General features: G+C 28.6%; 2 protein-coding genes across 2 annotated transcripts; both read right to left on the bottom strand.

Moving 5' to 3' along the window:
• Nucleotides 1-2,475: 2,475 nt before the first annotated feature.
• Nucleotides 2,476-6,100, bottom strand: LOC107893332 (cytokinin dehydrogenase 3). The gene is made up of 5 exons (XM_016818285.2): nt 5,375-6,100; nt 4,606-4,733; nt 4,038-4,313; nt 3,674-3,942; nt 2,476-2,944 (listed from the first exon to the last, which is right to left on the bottom strand). Exons 1-5 carry the CDS (start codon nt 5,985-5,987, stop codon nt 2,650-2,652), a joined length of 1,581 nt encoding a protein of 526 aa, XP_016673774.1. The 5' UTR covers nt 5,988-6,100; the 3' UTR covers nt 2,476-2,649.
• A 13,507-nt stretch (nt 6,101-19,607) lies between these two features.
• On the bottom strand, nt 19,608-20,572 carry LOC107894802 (pathogen-associated molecular patterns-induced protein A70). Its single transcript, XM_016820014.2, has one exon. The coding sequence runs from the start codon at nt 20,475-20,477 to the stop codon at nt 19,710-19,712; it is 768 nt and encodes a 255-aa protein (XP_016675503.1). The 5' UTR covers nt 20,478-20,572; the 3' UTR covers nt 19,608-19,709.
• Nucleotides 20,573-23,358: the final 2,786 nt, after the last annotated feature.

The raw sequence follows: 23,358 nt of genomic DNA on the forward strand, positions 1-23,358 counted from the left end.
TAAAAAATTATTAAATTATTAAATATTAAAATAAAATAAATATTTGTTAAAAAATTTAAAAATAATATTAAGGCTTGGATTACATTTTTACAAATATGAATAGGTTTGGATAAAATTTTAAGTTCAGGTTTTGGTCTGAACCGGGTTTGAATAAGCATAAAGTATGTTAATATTATTTTTAAATCCGATTCGGCTCATGAGCAACTCTAATTTTAGACAATATTTTTTTTCATTATTGAACGTTATAAGGGTATGTTTAATTTATTTAATTTTTATTATTAAATAGATAAGCACTAACTAAAACAGTTGGAGTTAGTGTGGAATCGATTTAATTGATTAACAATATTAAAGATTAAAAATTCTTTGTGATGGCTTGATGATTAATAGTGTTTATTGTTCCAAGTGTGGCCTAAATTTGAATCGCGATTGTTGTTTGGACTCTAAAACAAGCTTTTTTTTTTATTAATTAATGAAAAAGTGTAAAAAGAATAAGGGGGAGGGAGCAGCCATGTTTCCTGGTTTTGAGTTCATTTTGAAAGAATAAAGATTTCCTTTTTCTAGATATAGGGTATGGGTTGTTCTGATTAATGATTGAATTTAATATTAATGTGTTTTTATTATTTTACCAGTGAATTAATCAACAAATAAAAAAAATCAATTAATGAAGTTAAAGAAAATATTATAATGTATCAAATACAAGCTCTTAAATTAATATTATATTTTTTAATTAAGTAATGAGAATTTTAGAAAACCCTAACACTAATTTTCTAATCCTAGCAGCCATGATAAAGGGACAATGTTGTTAATTGATATGCCTTGAATATTGGAGGCAATCTTGTCCTGCCTACCATGTACACCAATCATATATACCCTTTAATTTTTGTTCATTTTGGTCCTTATTGGACATGTTAATTTGTTAAGCATTTGATCCCATTCTTTTTTGCTTAGTGTAGTATGAACTGAATTGTGATTCTTTCTTTCCACTTTTTTTTTTCAATCATAATATTCTTTCATTTTTTTGTGAGGATTGGATAAGATTTACATATTTTCTTGATAATATTCTTTTTTCTTCCTTTTTTTTTAACTCGATTGGCATGAATATTATTGTCAATACAGGAGAATATGGGTTCGAGTACGCTGAAGCGTATTATCCTCCTTTTTATCGGTTGAGGAGGGACTATGAGTTTTTTTAAGCATTATATTGTGTAAAAAGGAACAGATATGATCAAAACCTATAATAAGATTATTAAAAAAAATTAACATCAATTGACTTAAAACACTACTTTCAACAAGTAATTTAATAATAAAAGTGTATATAAGTATATTTTTAAAAAAATTAAAGTAAATAAATAAATGAAATACATGAAAATTTTTTGATTTCACACCGCTATTGTATTAAAGAATAATCCTACCAACCTTATCATTTCAAATGTAGGTATAGTGGCTATTTTCAATTAAGATCCACAATCATCCAATAAACTTATTCTAATTAAACATTGAAAAAGGTTTAAGAATATGGAATATTATACTTCATACCAAGAGGGCCATTAGATCCACATAAACCCAACCAAACTAATTAATAAAATGGTGAGAAAAACCCTAAAAAAATTATGTTTTAAAATAAGGGATTGTTATATCATGTGTAGCTAGCCTCACTGATGTTATAGTGCATTCATAGAGAGTTAAACACGTGTCCCTCAATGAGACCAACTATATTGCGAACTTGGGGTTCACGAACCTAAACTTAATAATTTTTAAAAAGGGACAACTTCGCTAAAACTATGTGAAAGCTATGTGGAGGTCTAGAGAAATTGATTGCTAGTTACCCTAGAATGTCTCATCTTAAAATGTAGTATCATCATCATCGCTAAGGGTATTCAAGCTTGTCCCCACTGTAGAAGGGTCATGCAAATAGCTTATACACATTCACATAGACATTCCTTCTTCTTGATATCTTGAGTCTTTAAAAAGTTAAAACCCTTCCCAGCCTTTGCTTCATTCTCCTCTATTCTACTACCATCTTCTTCACCTTGTTTACCTCACTGGTTAATAGAGATAAATATTAAAATTATACATGAATTTTTATTTAATGTGTAATGTTATACATGAACTTTGATATTGTGTAATTTTTATAAATGAAATTTTAATTTGATTCAGTTTTAACAAACCACTAATAACATTATCAACTTGTACGTTTATATATTGCATTCATGAATGATTATATTAAGATCCAATATAAAAACAAACTATTGTATTTATTATTTTTAAAAGGTGTACAACCGAATCAAAATCAAATTTTTATGTGTATGTCTGGATTGCAATCAAATTTTTATGTGTATCATTATATCAAATCAAAATTCATGTATTAAATTACATATTAAATCAAATTTTATATATAATTTTATTACGTGAAGAGTGGATAATTTTTTAAACACAAGTAAAAATTAAAAAAAATACATATAAAAATAACATTCTATGTAAAAAAAATTTAATAATTTTCATTACATGGGTAAAATTTTCTTGAAAAAAAAACCCTTAAAGAATACATGGAAAAAAAAGTTACCCTAACAAACCATGAAAAGATTAGACATAGTAATTATTTTTTCCTCCTAATTAATAACCCTAAAAAATACAAAAAAAAATTAGGATTTAATTATTATTGAAAATTCTCTGGCCTGGTGACAATAACATTCTTGGATCAAATTGATATTTTCTGTGTTGAAAAACCTTCCATTTTGAGCCAAAATGATGAACCCATTCTTCTTTAGTACTGTAATGAGGAAGGTATTGCTTAAGCATAATTCCAGTTTTATTACAAAACCTCATTATGTCTTTATTTTGGTCTTCAAAAGCTTTCCAAGTATCAAATCCACTTAAATGTAAAAAACCCACTGTGTAGAATATTTCTTCATCTGGTATTACAGCTGACATCCTATCATCCCACCTGCCATTAATTCAAACATTCAAATTGTTCATTATTTTATGCTTTATATATAAAATTCATGATGATCAAGTTTTTGGTTAAAAAAATTTTATTTACTTAAATTAGTCATCGTATCAATTAAGTCTTTCTTGTAGTTTAATTTTCAATTTTAATATTAAACGACCGTTCATATTTTACATGGATAATATTTAAAATACATGGATTAAATTGTAAATAAGTGTATACATACATTATGAATAAATTAGATTTGACGTGTTAAATTAATGAAATAATTTTCCTTCTTTAATATGTTAGATCTAAATTGTCAATATGGTAGGTACACACATAGGGGTGAAAGAAGAGTAGTGCCTTGGCATCCTAAAATGGAAAAATTATGTTTTAAACCGTTTAAAATTTATAAAATTATAGATTAATGTATGAAAAATTGTAATTTAGCTTCTAAAAAGATGAAATTTTGATTTAATCCTAAAAACTATAAAAATATAATCTAATACAAGGGTGAAATTGCATTTTTAGATTTCATAAAAAAATATTATAACTTAATAATTTCGACCCTCCACAAAAAAAAAAATTCCGGCTTCGCCTCCGTACACAACATACTCAAACAACATTTAATGCTTAAATTGAAAACTAAGCTGACTTGAACTCCTCAATCAGATGTGGACCAATTTAGAATATAGGTGATAGTTCGAGGCATTTAATCAAAATAGCCCAAAAAGAAATACTTACTTTTGTCTGTTCATAGGATAAACGAGGACAGGTCCTGTAGTAATATTCCGTTCAAGAACAATGCCTCTAAAAACACCATTGTTGAAATCCGATATCTGAGATTTAGGTATAAAAAGATTCAACCATGGATGTGGAACATCCCATAATCCTTGTGATTTAAGCTTCAGTTCCCCACTTCGAACCCTATTCAAAAACTCTTCATACCCAACGTCTTTTCCAAATATAAATCCAGGCATGTAATTCATACCTTGCAGAACCTGTTCCATCTCCTGCAATAATAAAAAAAAAACATACAAAATCAATATGATATGCACTACTTATAATTTTACGACACCGACAAATTCGACCATTATTTTTAGTTTACCTTGTCGACTGTATGTTTTGTTCGATCATCGTAATGCTTAACGATTTCAAGGCAGTATATGATTCCATGCTTGGTTATCAATGAGATTATTTTGGGATGATCTTTATATGGAAAAAAGGACGATCTCCAGTTATCTGGTGAGCCTTGATCCATAAGCAATGAACCTTCTAAATAATCCAATGCACTTTTATCTTTTCTTCCATTTTTTGAGATTAAAAGCTCTTGATCTTTGGTGAATGATGAAAAATCATCGTACAGTAGTCGAACCCATTTTACCTGTTTAAAAATAATTAAATCAACCAATTATTTAAGTCCACAATCTTAATAAACATGATAATTTGTAACAGTATTTACCATAAAAGTACAATAAAAGTTTTCGTGTTAAGAATCAAATTACTTTTTATCTCCTCTATATTAAAAAGCAAATTAATTATTTCAATTAAAATTTTCATTCTTTTATCTTCTCGTACTATAATATGCACGGACCAATTTTTAACCATATAAAAATTTTACTGGAAAGAGACTAATTTTTTTATTCTTTGAGCTAGTTAAAAAACCTAATATTTACCCTTTTCGGTGCTGGTTGAAGTGGAATTCTTGCTCTGGTTATTATTCCAAATTGTCCTAAACCTCCAAGAACAGCATAAAAAAGCTCTGAATTCATCCTCGGCGAGCATGTCAAAAAATCGGCTTTCCCTGAATTTAAAAATAAAATTTGCTCGTAAATAACTGCATGCATGCATGATGCAACCAACATACAACATTATATAAATGATGATGATGATGATGGTGATGATGATCACCGTTTGAACTTTTGTCCTATGGGGTTTCCTAGTGGGGACCCTAGAACGAATACATTTATAGAAAATTATTTCAATAGGTTGGCATGAAATGGACTGCCATTTAAAATTAAATGTACATATGATCAACCGTCAGGCACCAGCTAAGAAATGTATAAAAGTATTATAGAATGTATTTTATTTATTTTATTTAAAATTTTTATAAATTAGACTAAAAATAAATTGACTTTTTTTTGTTAAAAATTTTATTTAATTTTACTGTTAAAAATTAAAGTAACTAAAAATAACTAAATAATTACGCGTGTCATGTCACATGTACTTTAATTTAATGTATAGAGTCGATTTTTTTATCTAATATATATAAATTAATCTATTTATTTTTTGAATGATTCGATTCTTATTATAATGTTGTATATGGTAATTTTACCCAAAGAATGCTGAAAAATGAGTTTATTGTTCGAATCTTTGTGAACAGGACAAAAGAATATTGAACCCAACTCGAGATTAAAAATTGAAAAAGAATACGAAATCAGATACCTGTTATAACATCCATTTCAAGAACATTACTGATCTGAGGACCGTAACGAAAAGTTTGTCCACTGATTCCAGCATTGGAGAGCGTTCCGCCGACGGTTAAGTACAAATAATCGGTCCAAGAAACGGGTGCAAGTCCGTATTCCAACGTCGCATTCAACACGTCGATCCAAAGCTGTTCGCCGCCGACATCGGCGTAAAGCCTGTCTATCGAGACCCGGATTCCGGTTCCGTTCCGACGTTTATTCGCCATCGATCTCATGTCCACCACGACCCCGTTTTCCGCCATCGCTTGACCCCTGACAGAATGACCGTGCCCTTTGGCTGCTATACCAAAAGGAACTGAATTGGAGTAGCTGAATTTTATGAGTGCAGCAATGTCTTGTGGTGCTGAAGGGTGAAGAACTGCTTCGGGTTCGGCTTTTACGATCCCGCCAAAGTCTCGAGAGGCTGATTCGATGGCAGAAGGGTCGACGGAGAGCTTGGTTGCAAGATCAACGGCTCTGATATCCTTGTGATGGACATCTAACGGCTTTGATATCTTCATGATGGACATCACACGGGTTATAATGAATATAGCTGTGAAATAAGCTGGAAATTGAAAACTCATCACCATTGTTTCTTTCTTTTTTCTTTTTGAATTAAAGAGAAAATGAAAATTAATGGAAAAAAAATGTAAGCGAAAAGGGAAAGAAAAAAAGGCTATGTCTTAGCTTATTTTTCTATGAGATGTTCAAAGGGAGAAGATGGTTATATATAGTGCATAGGAAAATTTGCATGGAAATGATAGAAGGTTAGAGCCGAAGGAAACGACGTCGTTGGCTATCTGTATTGTATATTTGTATTGTTAATCAGTATCTAGTGCTAGTCAAAATTATATTTATAAAACATTACGTAATTATTATTTTTTTCTTAAATTGATTAAGAATAATGTAAATTTTTTTTATAAAAAAACAAAATCAAATGATTTTAATTGACAATTTGAGAATCTATTATTATTTATTATAAATAATATATATATCCAAATAATTATAACTACTCAAATTATTATAAGTCGATTGAGTCTTAACTCAATCGGTATTAGTATTGTTGTAAATACAAAAGGATATGGGTTCAAATATGCTAAAACACATTATAAAAGATAAAATTACAGTTTGAAACATTTAAAAAATTGAGAAGAAATTCTTCAATTAGTAAAAAACTTCTAAAGTCGCTCATGCTTTGTGTATTTTATTACTATGATTATCACTACTATGATTAGTATTATTATTAATTATCATCAAAGATTCCTCTGGCTATAGCTATAGCCAGGTAACCACTCACCCACATGGATTTTTATTACTTGTGGGGGACCCAAAGCCGAGTTATTTTCACCGTCCGATCATGATCTTATGGTCAAAATTAGTCAATATTGGGTCAATTTGGCTTCAGATTCGATAAATTATATTGTTTAAAATATATTATTATTTTATACTCTTGCTATTTTAGGATGCAAGTTTGGTCAAAATTAGGTAATCATCTAAAGCATATTCAATTGCTTTTTATTTTTAGGTTTTGAGGAATTTTATGAACTAAGGCAATTTTTTTAAAAAAAATTCTTTTTTTTTGTGATTGGATTAGAAAATTTCCAACTTTCAATTCCAGATATATGAGGGTGGAACCATTGAGATATAAAATTTAACCTATCAAATTATTTAATTTTTATTTTTATTTTTATATTAAATATAAAAAATTTTGTATAAATCATGCCAAAACATTTTCATTTGAATCATCCCACATAATATTTTTTTAAAATAAATAATTTTATAACTTAATTATTGCATGTAATGTGTGATATATAATTAAAATTTCTTTAAAAACTTGAATAAATTTACAAAAAAAAGTTTTCTTTAAGAAAACACTAATTAATTAACAATTCCCATTTTGGTTTAAAGCTGAATTAAAAAAATTATCCTACTAATTATCAAACTCTTTTTGAATTAATTAATGAAGTTTCAAACTTTCAAAAAGACTTTGGAGAACAAAATTAATTAAGTTTAATTATAGGATCTAAACTTATCTCATATATATATATATAGACATCAACTATATTATCTAGGAATATTAAAAAAAGCAATTTGCATTCAACAATAAAATATAACTAGAGGACAAGTATCATGCCATGCACAAGGAAGAAAATTACATGTTTCCCTTTATTAGTAAAGTATTATAGAGGCCCCTATATTTGAGATTGGATAGCATTTTGTCGCCTCTATTAAAAAATGGGTAAATTAGTCTCTATATGTTAGATCAAAGAGCAAAATGGTTATTTATTACTACCGTTAAAAATCGATCATTGTACGTCAATATGAGGTACATGTGGCATACTATATGTTATTGTCTTTTTAATAGTATAAAATAAATAAAATTTTTAACAGAAATGACCAATTAGTAATTAATTTAACCATGTTTTTTTAGTAGACAATAATTTCATCAATTAGATTTAATATTTAATTCAACAATTATATACAAATATTAAAAATAATAAAACAATTATATACAAATATTAAAAATAATAATCCAAGCATCTATAATATTTTTTATAAAAAAATAAATTATATTGAAATTGTATAATGATATAAATTATGTCCTAGATACGGTTGGAATTCAAGTATTTAGACTAAAAAAAAGAACATAAATTCAAAAGGAAAATCTTTGACCTAAAGATCTGATAGGTATAAAGACCTGTCAGATAGGAGACCCTTCAACAATTTCCATGCACCTATATAGCTTGTATTAATCTTAAAATGTAGTTAAGAATATAATGTTTAACATTCATGTGCAACATGCAATTGTCTAAAATATTAAGAAACATGACAAATCAAATGTAAGAAAGATCAATGTCCGATGGGAACATCAAGAAACTGTATATGCTGATAACAACTAAGCATGCCATACTCACATGGCAAAACAGTGATAGTTAGGTCTCTTTATACCTAACATCATACAGTGAAAACAATGGTGCCTCCACATAATTGGGATGCATAAAAACGAAATTGAATTATAAATTTTTTAAAGGTTAATTTGAGATTTTATTATTTAATTGAATCATAATTTTAATTTTTGAGACTAAATTTTTTTTCCTGTCTCTATCCGCTTTAAAATTTTGAAATAATTATTAATTCATGAATTATAATTAAATTACACTTATCTTCAAATTACAATTTTTTATTATATGGGGTAAAAAGTTAGCCAAAAGTTAAAATTTTTCACCATCCATATATATCAAATCATCATGGCCATTCTTGATATTTTTGAGGCTTTAGACAAATAATAAATTAGATGTCTTTTAAAAGAAATTATAAAATATAATACGATAAAAGCTGAAAACTTTTGGGGTCCTAAATTTTTTTCCCATATTAAAAATTGAAAAAATATTTTATTTTTAGTCCCTTCTAGCCTTACACTTTGGACATCTGCACTCTCAAACAACCCCAAAGCTGGGCCTACAAATTATTATTATTATTATTATACATGTAAAATCATTTGAATTTAATTTGTTTTTTCTTTTATACCAAAAAAAAAAGTGAGGTAGTGAATTTTCCTAATCATGAATGTGAAATTCAAAACATTATGAAAAGTGGGGCAAAGGGGAGAATTCATATATATTCTTTTAAATGAGTTGTTCTATAGGTGTCAATATAATAATCCTACATATATTTACCATGTGCTTTTAACCTATATTTAAATTATTAAAATCAACTAAAGAAAAAACATCATTATTTCTTAATCCTGCTTATAGGATTAAAAGGTTTTTGATAATATTTACGGGAAAAGTTTGTATGAAATAAAAATATTATCATTTTCTAATAGTTCAATGCCCTATTAATATTTTCATTTTAAATTTTAAGATTTTCATTATCTTGAAAATTTTGTAAGGACATAATAGAGAAAAGAAGGAAGACATAATAAGATACTGAATATATTTTTTGAGATCAAAATCACTCTACAAGATCACATGGTCCTAAAATGAAAATCGAAAATCAATTCGAATCGTCATAAATTATATAATAAAAAAGGCAATAACTTTGCACCGCCAAAATCTATGTCCACTGTGATCCCTTATCACGTACAGCAATCATATCTAAACCCATACGTGCATGAAAAATGAAATGAAGTACAAATAATTAAAGCACGTTTCTTAATTACGCAGCATATGAATTTGTTCTTTAATTTGCCAAAGTAAAGTTGGCTCATCATGTGAAGAGTGTAAGGAATATCTTTTCGATTGATTTGAACTTAACCATATTTCTCTTTCACCAGTTCCCATAATTGACAGCTATAAACTGTGTTACATCGAATTATATGTTTGATATGAATATATTTAATCTTTTTATAAATATTATAATGTATTTAATTAATTTTAAAAAACAATATTTTTATATTTATAATTGAATATGTATGGGATACAAATATCGAGCATGGTGAAGAAGATTTGCTGTCATGCCCGTGGGTGGAAGGTACTTATTGGAGCACCTAAGGTAAAAGGAAAAAAGTTTGACCAAACGATCCCACTTGCAAATGCAACTTGCTATAGGTGCTTTTGGCTGTCTATTAGGGTGTTTTACAGCACAAATTTTCAGCCGATAAGCTAGAATATACATCCTAGAATAGTAGGAGCCATTGGGTCAATAGGGCTCAGATTATTCTAAATTTAGATAAATTTTAGATTTGATTCGTTTTGAGTTTTAAGTTCTTTTAAATTTAAGTTTTTATTATATTATATTGATTCGAATGAATATGATATCAATTAATGCGTTAATTACAATCAATTTGATAGGAATAGATTTAAAGGAAATGAGTTATGTCAACGAAAATAAAAGAACAGTATTAATTTATTGTTATACCAACGCTTCGCGAATTTACCTTTTGTAGTACACCTTCCATTACATAAGCCCACAACAACGCAAGCATGCACTATGGGGATCACATCGGATAGATGAGAGATATTTGTAGATTATATCTACTATTGTTTTGTCAAGGCAACTCATATTTAGAGGTGAGCAAAATTCGATTCGATTCGAAAAACTCGATAAAAAATTTAAATTTTAAATTAAATAGTTCGAATTTTTGAATTAATCAACTTATTCGGATCAATTCGAATAAAAAATTAAGTTTTTCGGTTTGACTCAAATATGAATTACACAATTCAAGTTATCCGAAAATCCGAATAAAAAAAGACAAAACTACGTTGTTTTGATAAATGTTTACTTTTTTAAAAAGTTAAAATTTAAAATAATTAAATTAAAAGATAAAAATACGTCATTTTGATAAATGTTAACCCATTAAGTTTCATTATATTATTCATGTAGTTAAATAATCTTATACTTCGTTTACTAATTAAATAATCGACCCATCTAAACGCAACATTAAGTATAAATAATAGAATTCATTAACTTGACTCGATTTGACTTGAAATTTTTTGCCTCGATTCGATTCAATTCGAAAAAAATTAAAATTGAGTTCAGTTACTAAAATAGGATTTGTCAACTCGACTAATTTAAAATTTTTTGACTCGATTCAACTCGACTCGATCGAATACTCACCCTACTCATATCTAAAAGAAAATGATATCTATATATCGATTAGAACCAGCATGTAATACGCGCCTATTATAAGACCCTTTTAAGGTCAAGAATTCAAGATATCGCTCCAACTCTCTCTTCCAAACACTAATAACATCTCCTACAATTATCTCACCGAGTGAACCATCATCAACCACCATAATTCTTACTTAATATCAACATATATTATATTTATATATGATCCCGAATGAACCATCTACCATTATTAAATATATATATATATTGCTTGTGATGTATAAATTTTTGCAGTGGCCTGCAACTTCAAAAGAATCAATCTCATATTCCGAGTACGTATCTGCAAATATCAGATACGTTTGAATGATGATAGTCCAATATTATAATATGAAACCAAAGTTGTGTTTGTACGAATTTTGGGTCCCAGTTGCAGTCCAAATTGGTACCAAAAAGATTAAGATTTGGATACTCTCTCACAGCATCATCATCCTCCCATCTTTTGTTACCTCAATCAATCATGCTATCCGTACTCCATTGATGCCTTCCTACCACAACAGAATCTGTGAAGTTCATCTCTTGTAACAGATTATGTCTTCTTTTTTTCCTTTTTACCCCCAGAGTTTTTGCGTGCCATTGTACATGTATTTTGTTCTTTAGTCACCATTGCTATGCCATTGTTTTAAAGACAATACTCGTTTAATAAATGGTTAAACATGTTTCGATTATATCTTTTTTAATCACCGAAAGATGATGTGATAGTTTTTAAAATTGGTATAATAGTAATTTTAGTCTTTAATATTTATATATTGTGCCAATTTAGTTTTGAATTTAAAAAAATTAATCAACATTGAGGCCTAAACTTCTTTTCAATCTAAGTTAATCCCTGGACCTAAAGTTCAAGCTCTAATGTAGAAACAATTGTTAAGTTCAGATCCCAATACAAGAATAATTGCTAAGTTTAAGGACTAACTTGGATAAAAAAATTCAAGCCCTTAATCTTAAACATTTAATATTACCATTTTAATAAAAAAATATTTAATTATTATATAACTTTTAATGTGTCATAATCTAAACATGTGAATTTATAGGAACCTATATATTATATTCTCTTCTCTTCTATTTAATTTCAAGCATAAAAGAAAACGTGACACCCTATATATTGATATATTCTTTAGGTCGGGTTATTTATGCAGCATCTTTTACTCGTTTGCTTTTATTTATATATAAATATATTTGGTAAAACTATAATGAAAGTCCTTGTATTAAGAATCAGATAGCATTTTACCCTATTTACTTAAAAAAATAGATAAATCAATCTTTGTACATAAAATTAAATAGCAAATTGGTCCTTTTGTTACAAGTTTCATCAATTTCTACTGTTAATTGATGGCATGCCATTGTTTGATTGCTTGAATTAGTCCATCCACATAAAAAATTCCATGAATTTCATAGTATATTAAAAATTTCATCCATTATGCTTGAATTAATCCCTCCACGCCAATATTTAACAGTAGAAACGGATGAATTTTTTAACATAATGACTAGTTTTCTCTTTGATCTAATGTGTAGAGTCTAATTTACTCATTTTTTGAGTAGAAAAGACAAAATGCAATCTAACTCCTAGTATAGAGATCTCCATGGTCCATTTACGAACATAATTTCATATGATTATTATGTATAAATATATAGGTGTACATACTTGAAATGTTCCTCTATTATAGGGACCTGATTAAATTAGTCTCTCTATTACTAAATGGATCAATTTAGTCATTATACTATTAAAAGGAATCAAATAAGGCCAAATTATAATAAAGTTATCATTTACCGTTTAACAAAGTTAATAATTTTAAAGTTTTTATGAATCTTTTGTTCATAATTAAACTATAATTTAAAAAAATATTTTTTATACCGCAAATGTTAACTTTGTTACAATTTAGACTTATTTAATTCTTTTTAATAGTATAGAGATTAAATTAATCCATTTAATAATAGAGTGATTAATTTGATTCAATTCCTATAGCTATAATAGAGAATCTCCAATAGACCTGATGGTCTGACCTGACCCGAAGGCCTGTCCAAAAAGTGGGAGGGTTTGGAAAAAAATATAAGCCCGAAAAATGAGCTTTGGCAAAAAAAACAAGGCCTATTTTCTAAACGGTCCGAGCCTCGGGTAAGCTTTTTTTTTACCCTGGCTCAACCTGAATTTGCAAAAAAAAACTTGCTACTGTTTTCACTGCTTTTGTTATTTTTTTCCTCGTTTTCTCCCCCCTGTTGTTCTAAATTTTCGATTAATTTGTATGACCATCAAGGAACTTTTTTACTTATTTCTTTTATTCTAATAGATTTTTTTCTAATTGTATTGTTGGGATTAGTTATAACTTTATTGAATAAAAATTTCAAAATTTTGACTCGATCCTCAGAATCGATATTTCCCTATTCATCTTCTGTTAATTTCAATAAAGAGAGTTTTTTTTTCTATTGCGTGATTTTATATTGAGTGTATCTAGTGTCTGTTCAAGTTTGTGATAATAAGTAGTAAAAAGTAGAGCATAAATTTTATTTATCTAAAACGGATCCATTTTTTTTTAAAGTTTGATTTATGCTTAAAGGAGAAACCCATTTTTTTTTAAAATGCAATCTCTGACAGTGCTGTCATTTTGGTATCGTACAGAACAAACAAATCTAATCTGATTCTCTCAAAAAAATAAATGTTAGGATTTGACCCAACAAATATATATATTTTCAAAGGACTGTCCCAAATCATTATCCCTTCTTTTTTTTCTTCAACAAATATTTTTTTTTAAAATTATATAATATTTCCACATGTTACATGGGCAAATTTATAATAAAAAAACAGTGCCATATAAAGAAAAATAACAACAAAATTACAAGTAAAAGCATCATATTCTTATGACAAAAAAAAAAACCCCTTAATTCTTGACAAAATAGAAGAAAAAATTCAAAGGAAATAAAAATTTTCAAAAGATTCTTTCAATGTGATAGCCGCAGATGTGACAGAGAAAAAGAAAAGAAAATCAAATGCCCATTATGAAAGACAAAATTAAAATATAACTTAAAAATAATTAATGCTCTCGTGGGACACCGTTGATCTGTTGAAAATTGCTTGATTCATATATGTATTTTTTCTAAAATTTAAAATTGTGAAAATATTTTACTTAATCGATATGTGTATTGTTGTTAATGTAGTATAATATAGATTCGAATATATTGAAGTACATTTTTTTTATTTATAGGTTGAGAAAAGGCTATGAATAGTTCTACGTATTACGTCAAAAAGAACAGATATGATCAGAATTTATAATTAAGTATTTAAAAAAATTTATGAAAATTTTTTAACGTGGAATTTGTTAGTAACGAGTTTATGGTGTGAAAGAAGATGATGGTTTGTGTCGAAAGTCACAAAATTTTGTACTAATTGGACTTTCAAATTTTGTCCAAAGCTTCATTATTCTAATGTACTCAATAAAGCAAAACAAAAATGATTTAGAAGAATCAGATTTGAAAATTTAGTCACACCTTATTAGTTATTACATGATGCCCCACGTTATTTAAATCAATTTAGTTTTTTTTTTTAAAAGAAGACATTTTTAGTTTAAAATTTAAAAAAAAATTTCGAATTTCAAATTTAATTTATCAAATATCATCGATTCTTGAAAGTTATAATATGAAATTATTGAACTAATTAAGCCTCAAGTTCGATTTTATTTACCTTCAATTCTTATTACATATGGTTGCTGTTATTAATGAAATGTATGATTTGAATATAATAAAAAAACTCGAGTAACAAATAATGTTGATATTCGAATTCCAAGCTGTATCATTTTCGTATATTTTATCGTACTATAATAATATATATTATAAAGTAGAGGAGGATCTCTTCTGTAACTTTTTATACAATTAAAATTTTAATGATTCAACTGTTCAATAATGATTTACATATAATATTTTAGATCGATACGAGGGAGATATCAAATTTATTTAAAACTTTGCATACATGACAAGTAAAATTATATCGATAAATTCAACAGTTGAACTGATATAAACGGGTCCCTTCCCTAAAAAAATAATATTTATATATATTGATACTTAATAATTTTTATTATATAAATTTTCAAAAGATTTACATACGTTTTTTTAAAGAGTACGGATGAGCAGGACAAGAATTCTAAATGAGATCATCAATGGGAGTGAGCAATATAGAAGAAATAAATGACGAAATGCATTACATATACAACCCAACCACTCATGATTCCGTATCTACATGATCTTTGGAATGAAAGATAACATGACGGTCCAACTATCCACATTAATTAATATATGGAGCATTTCAACTCATTTTCTTTAATACAAAATATTAGAAATGTTGCCGATTGAATCTTAACTCGATTAATATTAATATTATTGCTAGTGCAGGAGATCATGGGTTCAAGTACGTTGAAGTGCATTATCCTCCTATTTAAAGGTCTGAAAATGGCTATGCCTAGTTCTAGACATGGTATCGAAAAGAGCAGATATGATAAGAACTTATAATGGGATTAATGTTCAAAATATTACACCTGTTCGTAGGTCGGATTTGTTTGACTTGTTTTAGGTTGAGTGCAGATTTGTTTTCCTAATTTTGAGTTGGCTTGATTTATTGTAATCATCCAATTATTGGTAAATTTCATTTTGGTCATCCAATTAGAAAAAAAAATACAAAATAGTCAACTAGTTTGTTTGATTTTGTCTTTTTTAGACACTAGCTATTAAAAGGTGACATAAAGTTAACATGCAAACTTTTATGGGTATATTCAGAATAGAGAATGACTAGAGAGGTCTTTTTACTGAAATAATTGAAATAAACAAGAAATCAAAAATAAAAAAGGAGTACCAACAAGTGGTTGAGTACAATGGTAAGACATATTACACTCTAAAAAAAAATATAGGTTTGACTCTTAAAGATAATATTATTAAAAATAGCAGTTACAAATACCAAATATAAACCGTAAAACGAACTTGTAAAAGAAAAAGAAAAAAAAAGCGTTTTGAAACACTTAATAAGGGTCTTTTTACGTCTAGTCCTTGGTGTCTTAAAGGCTGGGAAAGCCCGAGACTAACCAATTATAACGCCCACATAGAACCTTTTATGGGCCCAAGCCTCAAGGCATACTATATTTACTTCATATATATGTACACATATTCTAAGAACTTATCTGTACTAACTCGATTATGTGATTTTGACTTGATTATTGTGATTTTTTAAAATTATTTTTTATTTAGAAATTTTTTTGAATATGCTTTCATATTCATGGGTGTTGCATATAAGAATGTGTCCTACATGCAAAAAGAAAAAAGATTGCAAACTAGTTCAATTTTAATGACCGTTAAATTTCAGGTTGTAATATCTTATTATGAAATTTATTTGTCTGTTAACTTGATCAACCCATTTAATACAAAGAAAGCAATTACGAGAGTCGACTTTCTCCCTTATATATATCTCGTCCCATTTCTCTTTTCTTTCCACTAAAATTCTTCCCAATCTCTTCCAGAAAAAAACTTATTATTTTCTACATGTTTTTTAGAAAAGAATAGTCATTTTAAAGCTTTATGGAGAATACATATAAATCATGTCGTAAATATAGTAAAATTTTCAACTCAATTTTTATAAAACTTTTGCTATATTTGTAGAATTTTTTTTAAAGATTTTGAGGAATTAAATATTACTTTTTGAGATATTTTGAACAACAAAAAGATGGAGTTGTTTGTCCTCGATATAATTTAGAATCTTTGAAGGTTAATGAGCATATCTTAGACCATTTGAAGAGTGTTAGACTATCGAGACCTACAAAAATAAAATCTACTTCTAAATATAATATTAGCAGATAACGGCTAGTAGGGTCGTATCCACAATAATAATTTTACAGTAAAAGAAACAAGTAAAGTAAATTTAGGGGTTTTGAAAATTCAAAGGGAAAAACTTTAGCCAAATGTAAAATCTTTGTTTGATTCATAGATTCAATTATCGACGCAAGGATATCTTCAATGTCTTTAATAAATTAGTTCCAGTTACTAATTCAATGCCGAGCAACCAATCTCTCATTGCTTGTTCAGTAACTAATAGGCAATTTATTTAAAATTACTTCCTCAACCAATAAATAACCTTATAACTCAATGCCTAATATTTAACTTACTGACAACATTAAAAACGAGAGACATTTAATTCTAACAAAAAAAACTCACTTCAATGAGGTTTATTTAAGCTAGACCATACATCAACACTACATAATTATAAACTACAACATAAACAATTATGTAATTCATCATTAGTATTAGAATGAATTAAACAATTATAGATTTAATTATTATAATTGATTTACTATTTTATGTTTATATATATCATATACAAATAATTATATTAATTCAATATAAAAATAATTTTATTTTTTTATTTTTTTAAATATATATAAATAATTATATTAATCTAATATCTACAATCTAAAAGTTTTTTTTTTAGGATGAAAAATCCCATTTAATTCAAAAAATTAGTTCTACAATGGAGAAGTCCTTATCGTAATAGAAAACACCCCTAATTCCTATAAGTCCATTGATACGAGTATATATATGAGCTCGGTGGGTACAAGGAGGATCCTATCTATTGTTGTTCTTGCTTATTTTGTTTTTGCTATCACAAGATTTGCTGATATTTCTTAAGGATTGTATTTTTTTTCCAAACAATACATACTTCTAGACCTGTTCATAGGTCGGGTTATTTACCCAAACTTAAAGGTTTATTTGAAATTTGAAAAGGTTTAAGTAAAAATAGTAGACCTGAAAAATGGATTTGGACAAAAAAATTAGAACCATTTAAAATATGGGTCGGGTTTAGACTTAAACATTCAAGGCTCAAGCTCGACCCAACCTATTTTTAAGTTTATAATACTTTATATTATGTTATTTTTATATATTAAATAATTTAGAATACATTAAAAAATAAACATATAAATATATAATAAAAACCTTTAAATAATGTTAAGATTACTATATAAAAATTTTTAATAAATAAAAAAATATAAAATTATTAAATATTAAAATAATATAATATAAATATTTTTTAAAAAAATTAAAAATAATATGGGCGGGCCTAAAATGGACTTGAGTTGATCTTTTGCAAATATGGACAAAATTTTAAGCCTATATTTAGGGTTGGACCAAGTCAAGCTTGGGCAAGTATAAAATATATTAATATCATGTAGGAATGCTATGGATTGGGTCGGGCCTAAGCATGATATTAAAATGTTTTATGTTTGCCCAAGCCTGGCCCGACCTAAAATATGAGCTTAAAATTTTACCCTAACCCAAGTCCATTTTAGGCCCACTCATATTATTTTTGATTTTTTTAAAAATATTTTAATATTTGATAATTTTTTATTTATTGAAATTTTTTATATAGTCATCTTAACATTATTTTAATGTTTACATTAGAGTATTATTGTATATTTAGTATAAATTTATATTTTCATGTGTTCTAAATTACATAATATATAAAAATAACATAATATAAAATATTATAAACTTAAAAATGGGTCTAGCCGGATTTAGGCCTTAAATATTCAAGCTCGAGCTTAGCCCATATTTTAAATGGGCCTAATATTTTTATTCGAGTCCACTTTTGAGCATAATATTTTTACCCAAACCCTCCTAAATTGTAAGAGAGGGGCCTTCAAGCCTAAACAAATTATCCACCATAAGCAAGTATAATATTATGCTTAAACTCAAATAAAACTGACCCATAAACACCTTTTCATATTTCCATCTACAAATATTCTAAAGGGAAATATATACATCATGCTTCTGCATATTTGACAAATATATATATCATTGGTACAGTTTAAATATTATTGTCTGAAACCATGTCTGTGATGTGAACTTTATAGCTTTCAAGCTTTGGTTTTTTCTTTGTTACCAAAAACAAGTTGCGTATTAAATTTTTCTATGAAATTAATTACGTATTAAGATTTAAATTATTGAAATTGACATTTAAAAAATATATGACATGAAATAGTTGATCTACATCCACAACTGATCACGTTCCATACGAGACAAATGCCACAACAACTATTCCGTTGCCTATGCACATTAACAATTATTCCATCGCTATACATTTTTTTTAGTATATATATTTTTAATAATATAAATTATTAAATTAGTCATTTTTGTTTTTCTTAAATTATATTTTAGTTGTTTACGTTTAAAATGTTACGTTTTAGTTATTTATATTATCATTTTGTTACTAAATGATCACTCTATCGTTAAGATCTATTACCTTCTACACGGCAGTCTGACGTGACAGTTAAAGAGTTTTAAATGCCACATGTATATCCAGCTGGGATGAGAAAAGTTGAATTTTTTTATGAAAATAGAATACAAAATTTTGCCCAGTTGGGTATTATTTGTTACCATAAGAGAAAAAAAATGACAGATAAGGAGAAGAAGAAATGGACGCACCAACCTCTATAATTGATTGCTATTGTGGTTGCTTAACTATGTTGAAAACTTTATAGTCAAATGAAAATCTATTTTAACTACCAAGTTGAATTACCATTTGAAAGGTAATAGATATTACGACAAAATGGCCATCTTGTAATATAACAACAATGTAAGTAATTAAAATATATAAATCGAATGATATTGTAATATCAAATCGATAAATAATATTTTATGATTCGATTTTGTGATTATTTTTTAAATGTAGGTTTACATTACTTGCCATTTGAGCACATCCTGTGACGCAAAATAGAATCCAATCTCTGCAACTTAAGTTGCTGCTTAAATTTGTTAATGAAATCGTCAGCTTTAGCATCAACACTATGATCTTCCTCTTCAAACGGCGTCGTCTCCTCCACTTCTTCCTCTTCTTTTTCCACCTTGCGCCTTGATTTCTTCATCTTCTCTGATAATTCCCTTTGTGTTACCGTAGGCTCTGATTGGACTCTTTTTACTTCACCATGAACCGGACCTAAACCCGTTTCTGAACCGTTCGAATCAGTTCCAGTGAGTTCGGTTTCGTTTGGTTTAACCGAATCCGGTTTGTAAAACGATTTGACTCGCTCTAAGAGCGACGGTGCTCGGCTGAGTAGTGATTGTTGAACCGGTTCAATACAATCCGTTTCTGGACTTTGAGGAGAATATGAATATCTGTAGAAGTTGAAGGACTTGACTCGTTCGAGAACCGACGGGGCTCGCTCCAGCCGATAGGCTGCTGAGTCGTCATCGATGTCTGGGTTCGAAAGAGGAAACCTGTACGTCGAGAAGTTGAAAGACTTGATGCGGCTGAGGAACGACGGAGGTCGGTGGAGTGACGGCGGTGGGGATGATGAAGAGTTGTAGTCGTCAGCGACGTAGGGCGTTTTGTGAGGACAGAGGCGGGAGATGAGGAAGATAGTGGCGATGGTTATGTTGAGGAAGATGAAAAGAGAGGCCGGCGATAACCAGGTCGCCGTTAAATCTGACATACCGGAAAACATCATGGTAAGGGGAAAGTATATTGCTGAGAAGACGAAAAAAAGGAAGTGAAAATTTGGTGCTAGGCGCCTCGAAGTAGAAAAATAAATGTTGCTGCATGGGCATTTAAAATCTTTAAAATTTAATTTAATATAATATCGACTTTTAATTATTAGGGTAAATTTCACTATTAGTCATTAAAATATAGGTAAGTTTTAGTTTGGTCACTTAACTAAAAAATGTTATGATTTGGTCATTGAACTATTCATAGTTTTCATTTAAGTCATTAAGCTATTAAAATCGATACTAATGACTTTCTTTATTCGCATTACCTACACCAAGAGTTCTCTTTCTCTTCTACAGTTCAGTTTTTTTTTCATGAAACAACTTTGGACATCAAGAATTTGCGAGTCAAAATTTAAACAGTTTTTTTTCGATCTCTAAATTGACCGTCAGATCGACTTGGATCTAATATATGTTTCTCTACTCGTTGATAGGTATTGATCCATCATACTTATCTTTGAATCATCGCTTGATGCTCGCTGACAAAACTTTTTCTTAAAAAAGAACTTAATAGCCCAATGATTTAGTAACTAAATTGTAACTTTTTTTTTAAATGACCAAAATGAAAATTTAACCATAGTTTAATCACTAAGAGTGTAGTTTACCCTTTAATTTAATATAATTTCTAATCATTATTTGAATTATTTTTTTTGGTATTATGCTAGTGAGAACTTGAAGTAATGACACTATTTTTCAAAAAATATTTAAAAATTCCAAGAAATAAATAAATGGAATATATCTCATCATCTTAAGTGTAGTTAATAATAATTCTATTGTTATTGATATTATATGTTAATTTAAATCATTAATACAATTAATTTTTTTTATTAAGACAGGAGGATTTTGAACAACCAGCAACTAACATTGACGATAAATTGAAAAGTAAAAAAGATTAAAGCGCGAAGTTAAATTAATATTTTAAAATTACAAGAAATAATTATTTTAACCAGAAATTTGTGGAGACACAAATTCCACGACAGAATGTGCAAAACAAGCAAGTCAGCTTCCATTGATGATGAGTACCCTATCAAAGTTTCTTGGCCAAAAAACTCTTCTTTCGATGATTTGATAGACCAACATAGAAGGGTGGTCCTGAACACTAAGTAAATGTACAGTCCTGAAAATCGAAAATATCACCTGCAAATTGACAACTATGTGGATCAAAACTTTCTTCAACATTTGCTATGATGTTGTAGTCGCCAGCAAGTACCCAAGACTTGTCAGCCTGCAAATAAACTAAATGCTTCCATAATCTTCTTCTTGCAATGCCCTCATTCCTTCCATATATAACAGTAAAAAACCTATGCTTGAACACATAATTCACAAGTAATACTTTGATCTGTACTGATAACAAAGCTCAAAGACATGCTACACTGCCACAAAATTAATATTCTAACATTATTATCTTCATTATGATTAAGCAAAAAATGCCAACCCCGATGAATCTGCTGCAAATTACTCTTTATTCTAGTTTCCATCAAACGTATAACGTTTACTTGAAGTTTGGTTGCCCTACTTACAATACTTCTCTGTGGTCATTCATCCCCCTCACATTCCAAACAATCTTGGTTATTCCAGTTGAAGGTATCCCTATGATTCAACTTTTTCAAAAAAGGAAGAGACTGAAGAAGGAACTTAGGAAGTTTAATAACAGTGTATATGGAGATTATGACCTATTTCTTGTTGTACTGTGGTTCATAAATGTAATACAAGAATCCTGGTGGCTAGATTGAATAAGTTACTTATTGAATAAGTTACTTACCTAAATCCATGGCAAGAAATCAGTCCACATTCATGAAAGGAAGACGTATCTTTGATAATATCCTCCTTGCACAAGAACTTGTTAGAGGCTATGGAAGGAAGTCAATCTCTCCTCGATGTGCTCTTAAAGTAGACTTGCAGAAGGCAATTTGACTCAGTAAGTTGGGGCTTTCCCTTTGTTGTGGGGTATCCTTCAACATTTATTGAGTGGATAAGGGTATGCATTACAACTCCTAGATTTTCTGTATCCATCAATGTAGGCTTGGTGGGGTTTTTTAAAAGGTGCTAAAGGGGTGAGGCAAGGGGATCCATTGTCCCCTTACCTCTTTCTCATTGTTATGAATGCTCTTTCTAAACTTCTTGATGCTGTAGTTGAGAATGGGCTCTTCTATTATCACCCAAAAACTAAGAAGATCCATTTAACCCACTTATGCTTTGCTGATGACTTCTTGATTTTTGCAAAAGGAAGAACTGGTTCTATTTTGTGGATTAAGCTCGTGTTGAAACAGTTTTAACTCTTTTTCTGACCTAAAGCTAAACTCTTACAAAAGTGAGCTTTATTCTTCAGGAATGACTGAAAATGAGTTGCATAAGGTCAAATCACTTACAGGGTTTGTAATTGGCAAGCTCCCTGTACGGTACTTAGGGTGCCTCTTATGACTCGCCAACTAACTGAAAGGGATTGTGCACCATTATAGGATAAAGTAAAGGCGCGCACACACTCTTGGGCAGCAAGGTTCTTATCTTATACCGGTAGAGCTCAACTTATACAAGCTGTGTAATTCAATATTCAAAATTATTGGGCGAGATAATTTTTGCTTCCTAAAGCTATTCTAAAGAAAATTAACCATATGTGTAAAAGGTTTCTTTGAAAAGGAACTGAGGAAAATGCTACAGGGCTTGGTTTCAAAGATTTTAGAAGTTGGAGTCAAGCTAGCATAATTGGTCATGTTTGGGCTATTCTTATGGAATCGGGTTCTTTGTGGATAACATGAATAGAAGCTTATATACTCAAAGAGAAGCATTTGATGCAATTGCCTCACTCAAAGCTATAGTTGGAGTCGTTGGAAGAAGCTGTTAACG

Source organism: Gossypium hirsutum, chromosome A13 (genome assembly GCF_007990345.1).
Source record: "Gossypium hirsutum isolate 1008001.06 chromosome A13, Gossypium_hirsutum_v2.1, whole genome shotgun sequence".
NCBI lineage: Eukaryota > Viridiplantae > Streptophyta > Magnoliopsida > Malvales > Malvaceae > Gossypium > Gossypium hirsutum.